The following is a 17901-nucleotide window of genomic DNA, read 5'->3' on the forward strand; positions in this document are numbered from 1 at the left end:
TTGTAAAGAAAGAGGTTACTGAATAAGTGAAGAAAGAAACTATTGAGATAATCCACTACGGTATTGATTCAATAAACCAAGGGCAAGAAACACACTTTCAGGGCTCACCCTCTTTATCTAATCTTTCAATAAGCGGTTGGAGAATCAATGGTCTTCTCTTATGTAACCAAGGCTGTCGTTTTACAAATAGGGCACAAATTCTTGTGCATTAGCCATTGTTTAATGCAGCCAGCATGGAAGTCATGGCCACAATCCAACGTCCCCATGTCTTCTCCATCAGCATAATCCTCCTGCATCATATCAAGTCGCTTAATGAATGTACAGCGATCAAAAGGGCTGATAAGAAGAATGAATCGACTCTTACCTGACAGACGCAACAGGGTTCCTCAACCTCTGTAGGAGGTCCTATAGTTATTGAAAAATACTTTTTTTGTTTCAGGCACTTCAAAATTGTTTCTTCATTCAAGCCAGTGCTTACATTTCCTATCCGTTCTTCCAATGCCAATAATTCCTGAGATTCCAGTTTTCATGTCAAGTAAACAATTTCCAGTTCAAAAGACATGTAATCAATTGATTCTCCCTTCCACCACTCACCTCATAAGACATGTTATCAACATCAAGCCGCATGTCTCTGTGCCTGTCGTGCAGGTCCGCAACCCCATAAAATACGGATTGGTCAAGGATCAGAACATCCTGGTTCATCATCACAAGAGGAAATCAAATTTCAATCCTGGATATGGAGAAGCATTTTTACATAAAAGAAAATTGGTCCTATACCGAACTTGAGCAAAAGCTGTACAACAAAAATAAAATGAAGGGGTGTAAATTAAATTTTTTCTTTTCTTTTTCAAAGCACCGTGAAGCACTGGTAAGCTAGTCAAGAGATTTGACTTGCTGGGCTTTTTATGCAAAATTCAATGAAGTACTTCAATAGCTTGGTTTCACCATGCTCACGTGCTTTCAAAACAATCTCATAAAATAAGGGAAATTGAAAATTAATTAATCAATTAGTTTTTAAGAGATTAGCATTTGAATTTGTGTAGAGAAGTAAAAGAAAAAAATTCACAAACAAAACATGAGAAAAAAGAGTTGATTTCATTTGTCAACCTAAACCAGTTGATACCTACTTTTTCTTAATATCCAAATGGTAGTCTTCTAATGTTAAGAGATAAAAAGATAATCAGTTAAATAATGAGTCACATAAAATAAAATAAAATGTAACTAACCTCAAATCTCAAGCTCTCACCCCTACGCATGAGGTCCAGGACATTTCGAATCTGTAAACAACATCAGGCTCCAATTGAATGCTATTTCACCACAAATCTAGCTAACAATAAAAATTTACAATGTAGTAGCAGGAAATGTAGTAGCAGGAAAGAATACATCTTTAGTGGTAGTAACTCAAGGCTATCATTGATATAAGGACCCAACTTGATGAAGAAGAGTTAACTCTCAATTGATGTAGAATTTGAGCAAGCTGGAAGATAGGCCTACTATTTTGGGGTTCTTTCACTATATTTGATTAAGTTGGGCTTAATTATGAATGCTCAATGGACTACATGGGCCACATGTTTAGTCACATAAGTCTAATCCCATTAATTTAGCATCAAATTCATCAATGAGGAAAAGTCCAGCACCTCAGACCACGCCCATGACTCTAATGTTCAAGTGATTAGTTTGCAGTCCTGAATGCATGACAAGAATGCTGTATCTGCATAATATACACATCCAAGGACTGATATTACCACAAAGAGAGCTTAGAAGTCTCTTAATTATTTTGCAGGATAAACCCGCCCATGCATATCCCTGGTTGGTTAGATTATCTAGAAGAACAAGTTTGCCATGCCATCAAATTTTTTTGAAGAGAAAGCTCTACACCTTGAAGACTACATTTCAAATGTATGTCAATTACTAGAATACTGTAATGTGCTGCACACAAATATTCACCACGTGCAACAGATCTTGACTCCACAGAACTTGGTAATGAGTTTCTTTAAGCCAAGGAGACTTGATGCAGAAATTCAGCAAGCAAAAATGACTGGCCTGTTGTTTTGGGTTTCATTCACTTTCTTGGGTCAAGTTAGGCTGACTCTGAATTCCCAATAGGTTATATGAGCCAAGCAGTTAATTCACCTTTTCAATGAGTCTACCAGTTATCAGTCAGAAATCATGTCTACTGCTCTGTTCAGGAGTAGGAATATTGGATATTCTTGCTAAATAGACACAATACACATGGACTACCTTGGATAGATTCATACTAGTTTGTTTCAACCTTGGGCCTGGGATCAATTTCAACAAGAACACCCCCCTGGGTGGCTCCCCCGAGAGAGAAAAGTCTCCCCCCATCCCCAAAAAAAACTTATGTAAGTTCCTCTCCCCCTGCCAGTGTGAATTCTATGTCAAATTTCTGTTCATTCCCCACTGGCCCTCCACAAAGAAATTCACATAAGCAACTAAATCAATATATTGCTTCTTTTCATAATTTATTGATGCAAGTAAAAGACTAAGAAATTCTCAAAGCAACAAGTTTGGAGCTCCCACCACCCTCCAAGCCTTTGCTTTTCCTCATGTGAAAGGTGGCATCCACCTAGGAGACTAGTGAGGACTTTATATTCATACTCCACTCTAAAATGTTTTAAATGCCTAGCATAAAAAAAAAAGGGTTCTTTCACATGACTGCCAAAATATCAACAGAACTTAATATGAGTGACACCCTTCTGAGTAGGCCGTACATTGGGCCATATAATAATGTTAGAAATGATGGGTTAGAGAATATGGTTGTCAACTCAGAAGGAAAAACTCTCAACCTCGCTGCCCCCTTTTCACTGTGTGTGTGTGTTGGGATTGGGGTTGGTTTCCCCTTGGGAAGGAACTTACTGCAGGGGCTAACTTCCAACAGTTTAAAATCTTCTATTCTATCAAAAAACAGTAGTTAGACTATCAGATTTCTTGAGGGCATAGACTTCAATGCAAGAAAAACTTGGACTTCATAGTTGCTGCTACATCACAAATCCAAGTCCCCACTTTTGGCCCATTCCAGCAAAAGATTGATTGCTTTACAGAAGGCAGAGTACACTGGAATCTGCTGCTTTCTGCACTTAGGCTGGAATGTATGGAAAGGTTTACCTTCCCCTAGGGAAAGGGCATTGGAAGGAATGAGACATGGATTTTTTGATAACAAGCTCTCCCTAGCACCTTATCCAGTGGACAAGTGTTTTGACTTCCTACATCACTCAACATATAATCAGGTGGCCTCCATAACAATCAAGTTCTCCTTTTTTCTCCTTAAAAGATTTTCTTTGGGTGAAAATTTTCTCCTTAAAGATGGAGTGTTACTATATGTTGATGGATATTACAGCCATCCCATTGTCTCTATAATTGTAATCCTTTTCTTATTCTCTTTTGACACATTAGTCCCCCCAACACAGTTGAAAAGGGTACGAGTGTTGAGGCTTCTGCCATTGCAGCAGCTAGGGAAGGTCATAATGTACACAATCCAACCCCAACTCTGCAGAGATGTTTCCTGAGACTCAAACCCATAACCTCTCTTAATCACGTTGGAGCAACCTTACTACTGCACCAACGTCCACACTCTCCTTAGTGCAGTACCCAACTACAAACAAATAAACAGTAACCTTAAGAAAGGGGAGGGCGTGGTGGGGGATGCTATATAAAAGAAGAAACCTCCCATACCAGCCTGCTTCTCCCTTCGCCTGCAGCTGCTAAAGTCCTCAATGAAAAAGGACCTCCAGGAACACCATCACCATGTCTCTCAGTCCAGAATGCTGACCTTGGATGCGGTTGATGATGCCCCTGGTGATTGACTCCAGAAGGCAGCACCATCTCTTGGGAGGAACCAGAAGGGCCCGGTCGGATTGCAGGGAACGTATTAGCCTGAACTCCAGAATCTGGGCTAACGGATGGAAATAATGACCGACGAGCAAAGTCTGATAATCGCTGCGGATATAATGAGGAAAGATTCTGGGGAGGAAGCCAGGTAGGACCAGGAGGTGGATGGACACCTGAACTGGAGCTAATTCGTGATGTAGATGCAGTGTGTCCAAGAATGCTTATATTTCCACCGGGTAAACTCCAATTTGTAGGATCTTGAGCAGGAGTTCTCGACTCGTTTGCTGGTGCAAACATTGGATGTTCAGCAATGGTCCTAGTCACGGTTCTTGGATTAGCTTCTTCTCTTAATAATGCAGCACTTCTTTCCCCAGCACTGACAACACCAGAACTAGATGAACCACCAGCCCTGGAATTGGAGGATCCATTCCAAGGAAATTGGTGCACATTCCTTGCCAAACCAGGAATATGCATTGCATGAGGTTGACCCTGAAGAGCATTCGCATTGGCTTGTGCTGATGACAACGGCCTTGATTCAGACGGCTGATTAAATGGGAGAAGTCTAGAAGCCTGATTGGATGACCAAACGTGAGAACGCCGTATAGCACTCCCTGTTGATAATGGATTTGGTGGTCCAGAATCTTGTGGTTGAGGACGATTAACTCTCACACGAAAATTTCTCTGGGAACTCTCACCACTACCACTGAGACTTAGAGCAGGATGGCCTTCAGGCGCAACCCTCATACCAACTGTAAATCTTGGGTTCAATTGCTCAGCAGGATTAGTACTTGGAGAATTCTCTGGTGTAGGTACAATTGAGCTGCTAGCACCATTATTCTGAGCAGGAACAGCATGCCAAGCACTGCTTTCAGCTCGCTGGAACCAGCTTGGACCTCCACCTAAGGAAGTCTGCCCAGAAGCTCCTTCAAGGGCCTTCCTTTTGCAGGATAAACGTCGCCCATCCAATGAACAACCTGGTCTACCATCAATCTCTTCTAAAATATACCCAGAACTTGCAACAGCAGTTCCAAGCGGATCAGAAGAACCACTACTCGATGCAAGCTGCTCAATATCTGATCCGCCAGACTTAAGAGAACGAGAACTAACATCAGTTTCCATCGCCTGCTCACCATTGCTACTGCTTCCCATGTAACTTGCATTTAGGTTTATGTTCTGAGCAATTCCATCTGTGCTGGAATTATGCACAAAAAAAGGCCCATTTGCAACTTGATTTCCATTGAGGTTAACATTGACAGTATCCACAGAAAGAACGCTAGATGGTTCATATTGCCTTTCTTCTAGCCTTGGACTAATTCCGGCAGAAGCACTCAAGGAAGACGACCACCCATTTTCTGTTTTTGTTTCATCACGCACATGATTTCGTGCATTACCACTAGAACTAGGCTCGCCTACACCCCAGCCACTGAAGCTGCGACTTTCATGATTAACAGCATTGCCTCCCATAATACTAGTTTCACCATGCGATAACATATATTCAGGCATATGGCTTTCAACTGGATTAAGCATATTATTCCAGAAGAGTTGCTGATTTACTCCAGTATTACTTGTAGATCCATGTTCAAATTCAAAAGTTTCAGGGAGGGAATCAACAGTACTTCTTTGCCCTTGCATTAGGGCCGATCTGTTTTCTCCTTGAATACAGACAGAAGCAGTGAATTAAGACCTCTCTGACAGACCTGAGATCATGTGACCTGCATTTAAAGATACAAAGGCATTAGGTTTGTAAATCCAAACTCTGGACAACTATATCTGAAAGCTGAAGCATAGACAACATTGGGGAAAAACGGAAGAAAAAAAAAAAAGGCACTAGAGATTAGCGTGTTAACCTGACACAAACACAGACACATACACAAATGAAACAACAGACTCCTATACATACGAGGAAAAAAATGCAAAAACAAGCATGCAACATAAGCCCTAAAGGTGCATGGAAAACGTGCACAGTACACGTAAATACAGGTGCAACCCTTGACAGAAGAGAAATTGCAAAACATGTAAGCACAATTGCACAAGCACATACTCACACACTCAAACAAAACTCGTGGTTCCACACAGCTATGCCAATGAACTTGCACATGTACAACTAGAAATAAAAAATAAACAAATTAAGGTAGCAAAATATTGTCCTTATCAACACGTAAAAAGCAGAAACCAGCAGGACCCACTGAAAGAACCTGAATAAAAAAGCTGAAAGCACTGCCATACTAAACAATAGTAAGTTTTTCCCTGACATGCCAACAAGAACAATAAAAGCAATTCCAAACAGTAAATCTTAAAAAGGAAGTTGAGTTAATGATAGATATTAAATGCAGTAGAAGTGCTCTAATTTCTTTAACAGCATGATCTAACCATGTCATGGGTGAGACATATTATAATAAATTTATTGAAGCAGTTACTATTAACTGATGCAGTTAGCATCACCAAAATAGAAAATAAATAAATAAATTTTAAGTCTTTGGCCTTCTCTTAAGCAAAAGTAGCTAGTGCGGTTAAGCAGTTAAAAGGAATAGAGCAAAGTGTGACAGACTCCAGTTTGATTAATTGAAGAGCTAAAGGTCATCTATTTCTGTAGCTAACACGAATCAGAAGCAAATTAAAGGAATAGAGCAAAGTGTGATAGCCTCCAGTTTGGTTAATTGAAGAGCTAAAGGTCATCTATTTCTGTAGTTAACACAAATCAGAAGCAAATTGGTTATCCCACAAACTCTCAGGCACCTTAGCACCTCAGTTTCATGTGCTAAATCAGCTCTACTCTGACAAACAAGTACATTGCCTTGAAAACTTAACTAGATATTGCATATTACCCGACAGAATTGTCGCTGTTCTTGCAAATAAAGAAGGTGGCAAAAAACATGCAGGGAAGATGTCTGACAGAATCCCAAACATCTGCAGTGCAAATATATCCACTCTCAGCATCTTAATAATTTCCAATTGGAAGCACACAAGAAAAAAATAAATTTGAGCAGTACTAAGCTTGTGTCTCCTAGACATGAAAGTTTTTCCTTTCCAATTTAGGAAATCAAATAGAGCAGCAGATTCTAGTCTAAAATGGTAGCATCAATGAGATTAGCTTTCAGAAAACATGAATTTACAACCGTTGTCAAGGCTACACCTATACATTGAGATGCTACACCCTCCCTTTGTTCGCTTGTGTCACCTCGTTCTCCTGGGCGACACGAGGTTGGCATCTGTTCTTTTTTAAACCCCCTCAAATTCCGTGGTTTGGCCAAACATAATGAAAACTATGAATTTTACTAGTGTCACTCTTGCTTCATTTAAAGGCAAGTCTTGTATTTAAGATTCAAAAACTTTTCCCACTTCTTCAAGTGGAATGTGCTCTCTCCATCACCACAGCCTGCCAAGGGGCATTAGCATCTTGTTCATAAAGAATGGTATAACAAAATTTACCCCCCCCCCATAATAGATTGACTCGGTTTTTGGAACCTTTTCCAAGTCTTGAGAATTGTTACTAAGATTCAAGAAGGTCCAATAACTCTCCAAATAGCATATAGATAAATAACTTTCAGTTTTTTAAATTCTTATTAATCAGGCTAGAATAGCATTATTTAACATTATACAAGCCCAATTTGAAGTTGCTAACATCAAAAGAATGCCCCCTTCTTTTTTGGGGGTCGGGGAGAGGAAATTTAGATTCAAATGGATGCCTGTTAAAGCTGATACAAAAGCCCAATAGACTAAACAAACTCCTCACCTAACAGCTGAACACTCTAAAGAATCATATATTTTGTTAGAAATGAGTGTTAGAATGCTTCATTAAATAGGTTATGGCATAGAATAGCATACACAATGCTACCAAATGGCTTACAAGAGTTACTAATCATGAACATTCCATGATAAAATGATCAAGATATCATAATACAGACATTCTGATTATTAGGCCACTTTCCTAGTCAAAATAGTTAGAAAAATGAAAAAAAAAATGAAAAGAAAAAAAGGGGGGGTGAAACAACCAGCAGAAGTGCATACATGTTTAGAGAAGAGGAACATGGCAGAACGAGAAAGGAGATCCAGACGAATGGATAATCATGAGTAGACTGACAATAGATACATAAAGGTTAATGTTTACTCAACGAGACTGGCAGAAGAACCATCCAATCTGAAGTTCTTAAATAGAAACAGAATAGCTCCGAACAGGAGCTTAGTTAAAATGAATATTGTTTCACAAACTCCTTCCAACCCAAAAATGTAGAAACAGACCGTCGAGCTGCTTGATAATCTGGAAACCATGACATTTTAATCTGACATTGCTGTAAATTAATTGATATAGAGATTCAAGACTTATTTTCTTTCCTACTATAGGTTCGAGCTTCGAGCACAGTTGCTTCAGGTTTTTCAAGATTGTAAGCACACTACCTACTTCAACATTAGAAAACCCAGGTGAAAAAGGGGGGGGGGAATCATAACAATTATCTAAAAGTACAGACATGTATAATAATCAAAACCAACAAAACACTGAAAGAGAAAATGCAGGGTACTAAAACAGAAAACTTCGAGCCTTGGACAAATGCACGAACGAGATCTGTAGTGTTCATCTCAGCGATTAGAGTACAGGAATATAATCCCAAAGAAATTGAATAACATGAAGAGTCAATGATCAACAAGACCGTTCCTTGATGATCATCCAGATTATGCAAATTGATGACGACAAAACAAGCAAACATCGAATGAAAAGAAATGGAAAAAAAGAAGAAGAACGGCTATTACCACTGAGAAAACCCTAAGCAAGGGCTGCCGGCTCTATCTTTTCCTCAAAATTTGTTCGCACAAAAATCGCAAATTTCCTCGAAACTCCTAAAATCACAGAATTATAATCCATTAAAAATCTAGGAAAAACTAGGTAAACAATAAAACCAAAACAAAATCATCAAGAGAAAGCTACCTGACTAAAGCAGGAAGATGACGATCGGCTACAAAGATCGATTGATTTATCAATCCTCGGTAGAGTAACTTAAATTTTTCGTACAGAGAAGGAAATTTCTTCCTTATTTTCCCTCAGAGAAGGGAAAAAGAAACAGACGAAGAAGAAGAAACCCAAAAGAAGCAGTAGAAGAGGTCTCCCTCGCCCTCTCCGTAAATCTACACTCCCTCTGTTTCTGGAGCTTCTTCTCAATGAGAACGCGATAAAAGTCGTTCGGCGGAAAAGAACGAAGAGAAAGAGTGGGTGAGATGCGAAGCGATTGGGATGAGAGAGAGGAAACGAGGAAGAAAGAATAGAAGACTTGGAGGAGATGGGTTGGAGAGGAAGGTGGGCTGGAAGAGGACAGTAAATAATGATAATAATAATCAAGAATAATCTAAACCCAGAAATTCTCTCCCATCTCTCAATGTGTGAAAATAGAAAGTAAAAGAGATTCTACGTTTCCCTAATCTCTATACCACTTCAATGTATTCTCCCATTGAAAGGAAATCAAGGAAAGCAATGGGTAGAAATTGCCCTGTTTCCTACCCTAACCAATAAGATTTTATGGTCATTAAAACCTCTGACTTGCAAGTGTTTGTATATATGCCTCAAAGAAAATGCCTCTGTATTCTACCATTATTTCCCTTCATAGTAAATAAAAACCCCAAACAAACAAACAAACAACTCACTCCGATCTCACAACTCACCAGTCCTGATTCTCTTGAACCCAGAAAAAATTTCTACCCCATCTGCCTCTCTCTCTCTCTCTCTCTCAATTTCGACCTCCTTCCTCACGCCAAGCTCTTGTCGCTCCCCCTGCTTTACACCTGTTCATCATACCTTTCTGTTTCCGCATTTTCCTTTCTTTACTCCCTTCCCAAAGAAAATTAAATTCTCCGTATTTTCCTCTTTCTCAGAAGTGGGACAAGTAGTAGTGCTAAGTTAACATCTTTTGCTAAGATAACATTAACTTAAAAATAAAATTTCTTCGCTGATGACTTCTGGCATCCGTGGGCCTCTGTTTTGTTCCTATCTCCACCCCATTTCAAGGAATGAAAAGGGTCAGTTCGCTTTCTCTGAGCCACACGCGAAACCAATTCGCTCTAATTTTTTTCTTTTTTCTTTCTTCTCTCCACTGTGTGGGTGTGGATCATGATGTATTGGATTTGTTAACTAAGTCATTGCGTGTGAGGCAATTTCATGGTGGTGGTGGCTGGCCTGGCTGGCCTTCTGGGTTCCATGAAAGCTGCGGTTGGGCACAGCACCTAAATTTTTTTTTTGTTGGCTAATTGGCTAATTATTGATGGAAGGTTTTGGATTAATTTATTTTTGGAATAAATTTTTTTTGACTCCCTCTTTATGTACAGGAAACTTAAATGTCTCCACATAAGGATTGTGATGGAATCTCTTTGCATGTGTTTGCTTGTAAAGAATATTCATTATGCACGTGTTAATAATGCTCCTTTTTCAATTGAAACTATTGGAAAGCAAAAGAGGGATAGGAAAAGAAACTTCTCCAAAGGTAAAATTGTATTATAATTGAATGAAGAGACTTTGGTCCATGTTCCAGGAGAGATATTATGAAAAACATATTTAAATGAAAAAAAAGTAAAAATTTTATTGGGTAATAATGTATACATGTTTTGAAAAACAAATAAAAAGCTCCTTAAGAGAAATGCTTTTTCTATTTGTGGTAAATTACATAAGTTATCTTATTTCTACATCCTTTCGCACTTTAATCATGTATTCATGTATGCAAAATGGTAGAATATATCATGTGCATTCATGGTGGAGGCGATGATCACTAATCATGGAGTAACTCTTCCTTTCTTTTACCAAGAAGTAAAAAAACCTTATGACTTGTACTAATAAAAACCATCCATTTATAAAAAAGGTAAATTTTACGAGGACTTTAAAATCACCTACCTAATCAACCCTTTGATGGCTCAAAATTATTATTATTATTATTATTATTATTATTATTATTATTATTATTTTGGAACAAGGTTAGATGTATATTAAATTAACTAAAAAAAATTTCTAGTGCGAGCCTCTTCCTAGACATACATGAGAATAAGGGTGTCAATTGTGTACCGAAATCGTTTAACCGTACCAAACCGCGCCATCTAAAACCGCACTATACCGTACCGTTCAAAATTTGGTATGGTACATACCGAAACCGAATTTATTCGGTACGGTACATACCGAAACCGAATTTCTTCGGTACGGTACATACCGAAACCGAATTTCTTCGGTACGGTTAGGGTTTTAGGTACTCATACCGTCAGTACGTACCGAAACCGTACCGAATTGGTACCGTACCAAATTAAGAGATATAAATTGTAATTTTGCAATTAAAACACTTTACCTTTACCATATCCCTAATTCCCTATTTCAATTTTTCGTTTCATCATTCACTCCTCTTCTTAGATTTACTTGTTTTGTCTCTATTAATTAAATTTACTTGCTTTATCTCTGTTAATTTCAAATTCTATCGATTGGTTGATCACAATTTCATTAGGATCTTAATGAAATAATAACAAAAGTGGCATAAGTTCATTCGTACAAAAATTGTACCACACTAGATACTGTGTTTAAACCGTTTTCCCGTACCGATTTAATACCGAAATTGTACCGAACCGTTTTTGTAAATACCAAAACCATACCGTACCGTTTAAATTTGGTACGGTACGGTTCTGGTTTTCGGTATTCAAAGTTGGTACCGTATCAAAGCCGTACCAAATTACCAAAACCGTACCGATTGACACCCTTACCTGAGAAGGGTCTTTGGTAAGTCCCCAGAATCCATGGAAACCTTTTTTGGAACCGAAACCAAACCTGCTAAGAAGTCAGCACATTGATTAGTCTCACATACATGGTATTGAATCGAACATCCTGTGAAAGCAAATCCAAAAACCGATAATGTCCTTGACAATGCATAATGCATGCCATGGTGCTTCACAAGTTTCTATCCATAAAATAAAAATGTAAGGGCAAAATTTATAGTGAGTGGAAACCCACTTCTTTCAGGTTATTATTATTGTTGGTTGTCTTTCTCTTTCTTAACCCTCTATCGACCCATTTCCATTTGCATCATAATAACTAAGAATTACAAAAGAGTGATGCTGTGACCAACATTGAGAACCATTTATGAAAAAAGAAAAATGAGAGTAAAGAATATATTTTCCCTGATTTTTTTTGGGTGGATGGAAATTCTATTGGGAAGGGGACTTAGATCTTCACAATGAGAACTAGGGAAATTCTTATCTTCCCTTTCTTCATTTGAAAATAGGCCTATGCCCTCTTGAGAAGAACTAGGGAAATTCTTATCTCTAATAATATGTATCTTGCACATAAGTGCTTGCACTTTATGAATAAATATATATAGGTCTAAAAAAGGTTATATGGCCATGAAACTTGACCATTGTAAAGCTCATGAAAGCTTGAATGGTCATTCATTGAACACTCTTTGAGGAGATTTGGCTTTGCTGAAAGGTGGATTCAATGGGTAATGTAGTGCATTACAACAATTGAATATCAACTCAAGATAAATGGGGACCTCACTAAGAAAATTGTATCCTAAAGGAGCATCAAACAGGGCTGTCAATTTAACTCTTACACATTTATCTTGTGCTAGGAAACCTTAAGCCAAAGACTATCATCCAATATAGGTTTGCAAATGCTCCATGGGATTAGGATTGTGAGATAGACACTAGTATTGAATCATTTATTTTTTGCTGATGATTGTATAATATTTTTCTCTGATACAATTTAAAATGCCTCACTTGTTAGTGTCTTGTTGTAGGATTATAAGTCACTATCAGGGCTCCAAATAAATCTAGAGAAGTCAAAGGTGCTCTTTAGACCTAAAAACACCCTCAGGTATGAGATCTGAGGTAACTTCAACACTGGATATTCAAGAGGTGCAATGTCATGGTATCTACTTGGGTCTTCCAACAACTTTTGGTAAGTCTAAATCTCGTGCCTTTTCTTTTATATTGGATAAACTAAAATAAAAATTGACTAGTTCGAGAGCGTATCTTACCCAATTTGGTTAAAAAAAGGCTATTGCATGCCCTCCCCGATGTATGCAATGTCATGTTTCTTAGTGCCCCATGATTTATGCAATGAGATCCCCCAACAAATCATATACTTTTGGTGAAAAACAATCAACGGAAGGGAATTACATTGTTTGAATGGGGACACTAAAAGAAAAGTGAGGAGGGTTGGGGGTTTGGGATTTAGATATCTAGGTTGTTTTAACAAGGGTCTCAACCGATACTTTGTGGGCTAGAGTCATTTTTGCCAAATATCTTAGAAACCATGATATATTTAATGCAACTACTTCGAGAGATAGCTCTTGGGGTTGGAAGGGCATAGTGGTTGGAAGGGATTTTCTTGTCCTAGGTTTGGTTAAAAAAATTGGAAATGGGTTGTCCACTTCCATTTATCTTGATACTTGGGTACCTTCACTCCCTACAAAAAATGGTAAAGCCATCCGAGTCCAAATGAACCTACTACTGTGGTATATGATCTGATTGATTGGAATAGAGGAAGTTTGCACATTTACAATTTTATCCGCATATTATCACATGAACTTTGAATTCGCAAAAAGAAATACTGACCAAACCCAAATTATAAAACAGCTCCTTACCTATTTTTAATTTTCAATTTTCTTCACGCCTTTTTAAACAGAAATAGCTCCTATAAATGGTACCAAACATGTTGAAAACAATTTTTTGGATAAAAGTCAAAAAAGAAAAACCATGGCAAAGGCAACCTTACTACTATTTCAGATGCTGAAGCCGGCCACATCTTTCTTAGTGTGCCCAGCCCCGGAGTAACAACATAATGGTATCTAAAGCTTAAGTTAGACGTGGTGCCCAGCACCACCATGCTTTCTGCTGTGCTCAAACATGGTTGTACTTGTACTTGAGCGCGCTTATGCTTACACTGCACCCATTTGTTGCCATTTGGACCACCAACGTTGAATTGTAGCCCAAGCTTGACATGATGTATTGAAAACCAACACGCCTCTGTTATATGGAAATCCAATTCCCCTATGTGTTGCTGTCCTCTGATGCACCATGAATTGCCCCCCAAAACAAGTCAACCACACCATATTCAAGACAACAATTTTCAACAAAATCACACACCATTACCTGCTATCGCACCCCAGGTTTCTTGTCTTTTACTGTACCTCACTCAAGAGGTCATCAGATTACCCCAAAAAAAAAAAAAACTCAAGAGATCATCTGCTGACCACTTCCATTGATCTGTCTTTCCATGCCGACATGGGTTGCCTTGCTCCTTAGTAGCTTTGATTCACATACTCTTAAACAAGGCTCATATGGAGTAGAAAACTTTGACCTTACGTAGCAGACTAGTTCACAATCATTCCACTTGGACTCAACCCTAGCCGAGGCTATGATCTTAGGAGCCGCTACATGGCTCCTATACAGAAGGAGCATGCGTTGCACGTCTGCGCAAGAGAAAGATGAAGGATGGAGGTTGATTAAATGCTAATAACAGCACAGAGGCTTTTGATACATCCATGAAAGCAGATAAATCATTCACAAGGTGGGAGGTGCACCATAGCACTGTGCAGCGTATGGTTGAAAATCTCGACCGTTCGTTTTGTACCAATGTTGAAATTTTTGTGAAACAAACGGTCGAGATCAAAATCTGGACTCTCATTTCGTTCTTGACCGCGTGTTGCGTAGTAGAGCACATTTAATATGCAGCACCCAAGCAATTTCCATTCTGGTGGGGTTCATGTGAAAACTTGTATTGGTTAGGATAAGGAACACGGTTCCAATTCACCCTGTACAACTTGAATTGTTGGGTAAACATACAAGTATAGAAAGAAGCAACAAATTAAAAAAAAATGATAGAAAAATTATGGAAAGAAGGATTAAGGATTTTTTTTTTCCTTCTTCCAAATGATGATTATTATATTAGAGGCTCAAGGGCAACCGCTCTAGAGGAAGAGATAATAGAATCCAACATAAAGAGAGAAAAGAGGGGATGGGGGTTCCACCAATCCCTAACAAGATCAAAAGACCTAGCACATCTAACAATATAATCCTCAAAAACATTATAAGTCCTAGTTACATACTTAAAAATGATTGAATCAAAATTATCGCTCAGTTAGGTAATCTCATCAAGAATGCCAATTGCAGCACAGTCAAGGGAGAAGCCAAACCCATTAATAGCCCCAATTGCACACTTTCAGTCAGGTAAAAACCACCAACTTTTGCGCAAATCTTGAATGTAGAAACCTAATCCAATTATGCATCGAATTTCTATAAAATTCCCCACAATATTCTATCCTCAAAGGAGAGTCCCTCTAACAATCTTGCACATGAGGCGAGACAACAAAAGCATGTAATACAAACTCACTGGAGGAAGCACAAAGTAAACAAGAGGTGACAAGCTGCAATTCCTATTAAATAGATTTTCACAAGTTGCAATTGCATCACTAGTAGCTCGCCATAAAAAAATGTTTAATCTTTAGGATGTTAGGGATTTCCCAAATCTCTTTCCAATAGTTCATGGGATTAGATGAAGATGCACTATTGCTGGTCCTTAGCATCATTGATAGACATAGACAGTATTGTCTTAACTGAAAAAACTTATTGTTTATGCTTTATCCATAGCCATGAATGCGAAGTGGTTTTAGACAAGATGGGTATGGTCAGTATTTCATTCAATTCAAATGGTGAGAATAGTGAATTCAAAGACTAGAGTTCAACCTTCCTCTATTCCATTCAATTAAATCATATACCAAAGTAGTAGGTTCATTTGGAATAGGAGGGCTAACAAAAAATACAGGGGGACCCAGGGGTTGGGTGATGGAATCTTTTTTTTATTTTAATTTTTACCTGTGGATCCCATTGAATTTGTGGTGGCAAAACCATGCTTCCCTGACGAGGTGATTATTTGGATTCGGGCACTGCACCCAAGGGCCCCAAACTTGGTGTTGGTGCTAAGCGCTAATCTGCTAGTGCTCGTTATTACTTTTTGAGCAGAGATTAGATAGGAGTACTTTTCTATCTTTTGCATTATAAAGTCTTGAGTAATTTTCATATGGACCCCCTGAGGTTTGGTCTATGTCATTTTTAGTCCAAAAAAATTGAGACTTTGCATATGCCTTTTGTGCTATAGAAAAAGTCAATTTAAAGACAAATTATCGTTTCTATGACCAATTTGTCTTTATTCTTCTTTTTTTTGGACAACTTTCATTTGAACCCTGAAGTTTGGTTTATGTAATTTTTAGTCCAAAAAAGCTGAGATTTTGCATTTGCTTCCCCCTGTACTAATGAAAATGTCAATTTAAAGACAAATTATCACTTTTATGACCAATTTGCCTTTATTCTTTTTTTATATACAAACTCATGACTCCTTCTTAGTCCAAAAATTATAGAAAAATTTTAAAATTTAAATAAATTTTAAAATATGACAAAAATATATTTATATGTTAAAATCACTCAAGTACCCCTTAGTTTAAACCCTATTTTTGTACTAAAAGGGGAGTCACAAGTTTCACGGCAAGTAGGATGTATATGTAAAAGATTTAAATTAAAAAAAAAAAAGAAGGGCAAATTAGTCATAAAAATGATAATTTGTTCTTAAAAAACATTTTCTATAGTACAGGAAGGCAAATGCAAAGTCTCATATTTTTTGGACCAAAAATGACATAAACCAAACCTCAGGGAGTCCAAATGAAATTTACAAAAAAAAAAAAAGATTAAAAAAGGGCAAATTGGTCATAGAAACGATAATTTGTCCTTAAATTGACTTTTTCTATAGTACAGGGGAGGCATATGCAAAGTTTCAATTTTTTGGACTAAAAATGACATAGACCAGACCTCAGACCTCAGGGAGTCCATATGAAAATTACCCTAAAGTTTGTATGGATTAGCCAAAAGTGTACTCTACTGATATTTGCCCCCATAATAAATTTGCAATTGAAAAGCTTTATTCTTTGATTGATGGTTTATTTGAGTACCAGTAAGGCAGTTTCTAGTTTAATCGATGACTGAAACAAGGATCATTTTCAAGAAAAGAAAGATGGGTGAAGAAAGAGTTAGTATGTTCACCATTCTTTAAAAAAATTTAAAAAAATTGATTGCAATTAGGTAACCATTGGAGGGTTTCCAAACGGTTTTTTTTTATTATGCAAAAATGGTTTTCACTATTGATATTCAAAAAAAAAAAAAAGGGGAAAAAAAGAAAGAAAAACCATGCCAAACACAACCTAAGGAACCCTAATTAGCAACATAGCGACTTTATGGGGAAGAACAATAATAATCAAAACAAGGCAAATGGTAAGAAAATAAGAGATCTTGGAGACCATGCCAAACACAATCTAACGAACCCGAATTAGCAACATAGCAACTTCAGGACATTGGGAGAGAACAATAACAATCAAAACAAGGTGTACGGTAAGAAAATAATAAAGACCTTGGAGACAAGTAGGTTAATAAAGGGACCCTCCCCCTCTAACTGCATATGAAAGCCTTTCGTGGCATCTTTCCATGGGATTACTCTCTTTCATCATAGCTATAGATTTAATAATTAGGATTTAAAATCAATCAGTAGTGGAGGTGCACAGTTAGGAAGAAGATGATTTACAGGGTTGGGTTGGAGAGGTATCTTTCAAAGAAGGCGACTTGTGCATAATGTAGCACAAATGACTAATGGGTGGCTTATCTTTTCTGAACCTACATCTACCAACCCGGTGTGTTACTTGAATCCAAAGTGTCGACGAGGGCATCAATTGATTATTTGAAATGAAATCCGAGAAAGTGGGAGACTGTCATAGACTCAAAGCCAACCAATTATCAGTTCGGCATCGACATGTGATGCAAGAGCATACAGCCACAGGCCCACAGGTACATTAAGAAGTCGTTACATAATCAACAAGACGAAGGATCACACGTTTCTCTCTTTCTCCCTCTCCTTGGCACCCATTACATCTGGCAAGGCATTGTGCCATGCCACAAGCAAGACCTGGTTGGGCAGCGGTGGTCATAAGAAACGTTGTGTACTTGTGTATGCTGTTTGCCTTGCTTTACATGCCCTGTAACGGATTGGATTCAAACTTA

General features: G+C 38.0%; 1 protein-coding gene across 1 annotated transcript; it reads right to left on the reverse strand.

Annotated features, from left to right (window-relative positions):
• On the reverse strand, nt 1–9820 carry LOC149018057 (E3 ubiquitin-protein ligase MBR2-like). The gene is made up of 7 exons (XM_089152380.1): nt 8771–9820; nt 8596–8682; nt 3694–5561; nt 1227–1277; nt 595–693; nt 365–511; nt 1–290 (listed from the first exon to the last, which is right to left on the reverse strand). The coding sequence occupies exons 3-7, from the start codon at nt 5479–5481 to the stop codon at nt 159–161; spliced, it is 2217 nt and encodes a 738-aa protein (XP_089008506.1). The 5' UTR covers nt 5482–5561; nt 8596–8682; nt 8771–9820; the 3' UTR covers nt 1–158.
• Nucleotides 9821–17901: the final 8081 nt, after the last annotated feature.

This window comes from Hakea prostrata, chromosome 4 (genome assembly GCF_041222555.1).
Source record: "Hakea prostrata isolate BN-2017 chromosome 4, UWA_Hpros_2, whole genome shotgun sequence".
Lineage (NCBI taxonomy): Eukaryota > Viridiplantae > Streptophyta > Magnoliopsida > Proteales > Proteaceae > Hakea > Hakea prostrata.

Excerpts from the sequence above, each read along its gene's own strand:
- LOC149018057 (XM_089152380.1), bottom strand. The coding sequence starts at position 5,481 with ATGCAAGGGCAAAGAAGTACTGTTGATTCCCTCCCTGAAACTTTTGAA. Across the intron at positions 694-1,226 it reads GTGAGAGCTTGAGATTTGAG|GATGTTCTGATCCTTGACCA; the intron begins GTTAGTTACATT and ends ATGATGAACCAG. Across the intron at positions 512-594 it reads TTGATAACATGTCTTATGAG|GAATTATTGGCATTGGAAGA; the intron begins GTGAGTGGTGGA and ends CTGGAATCTCAG.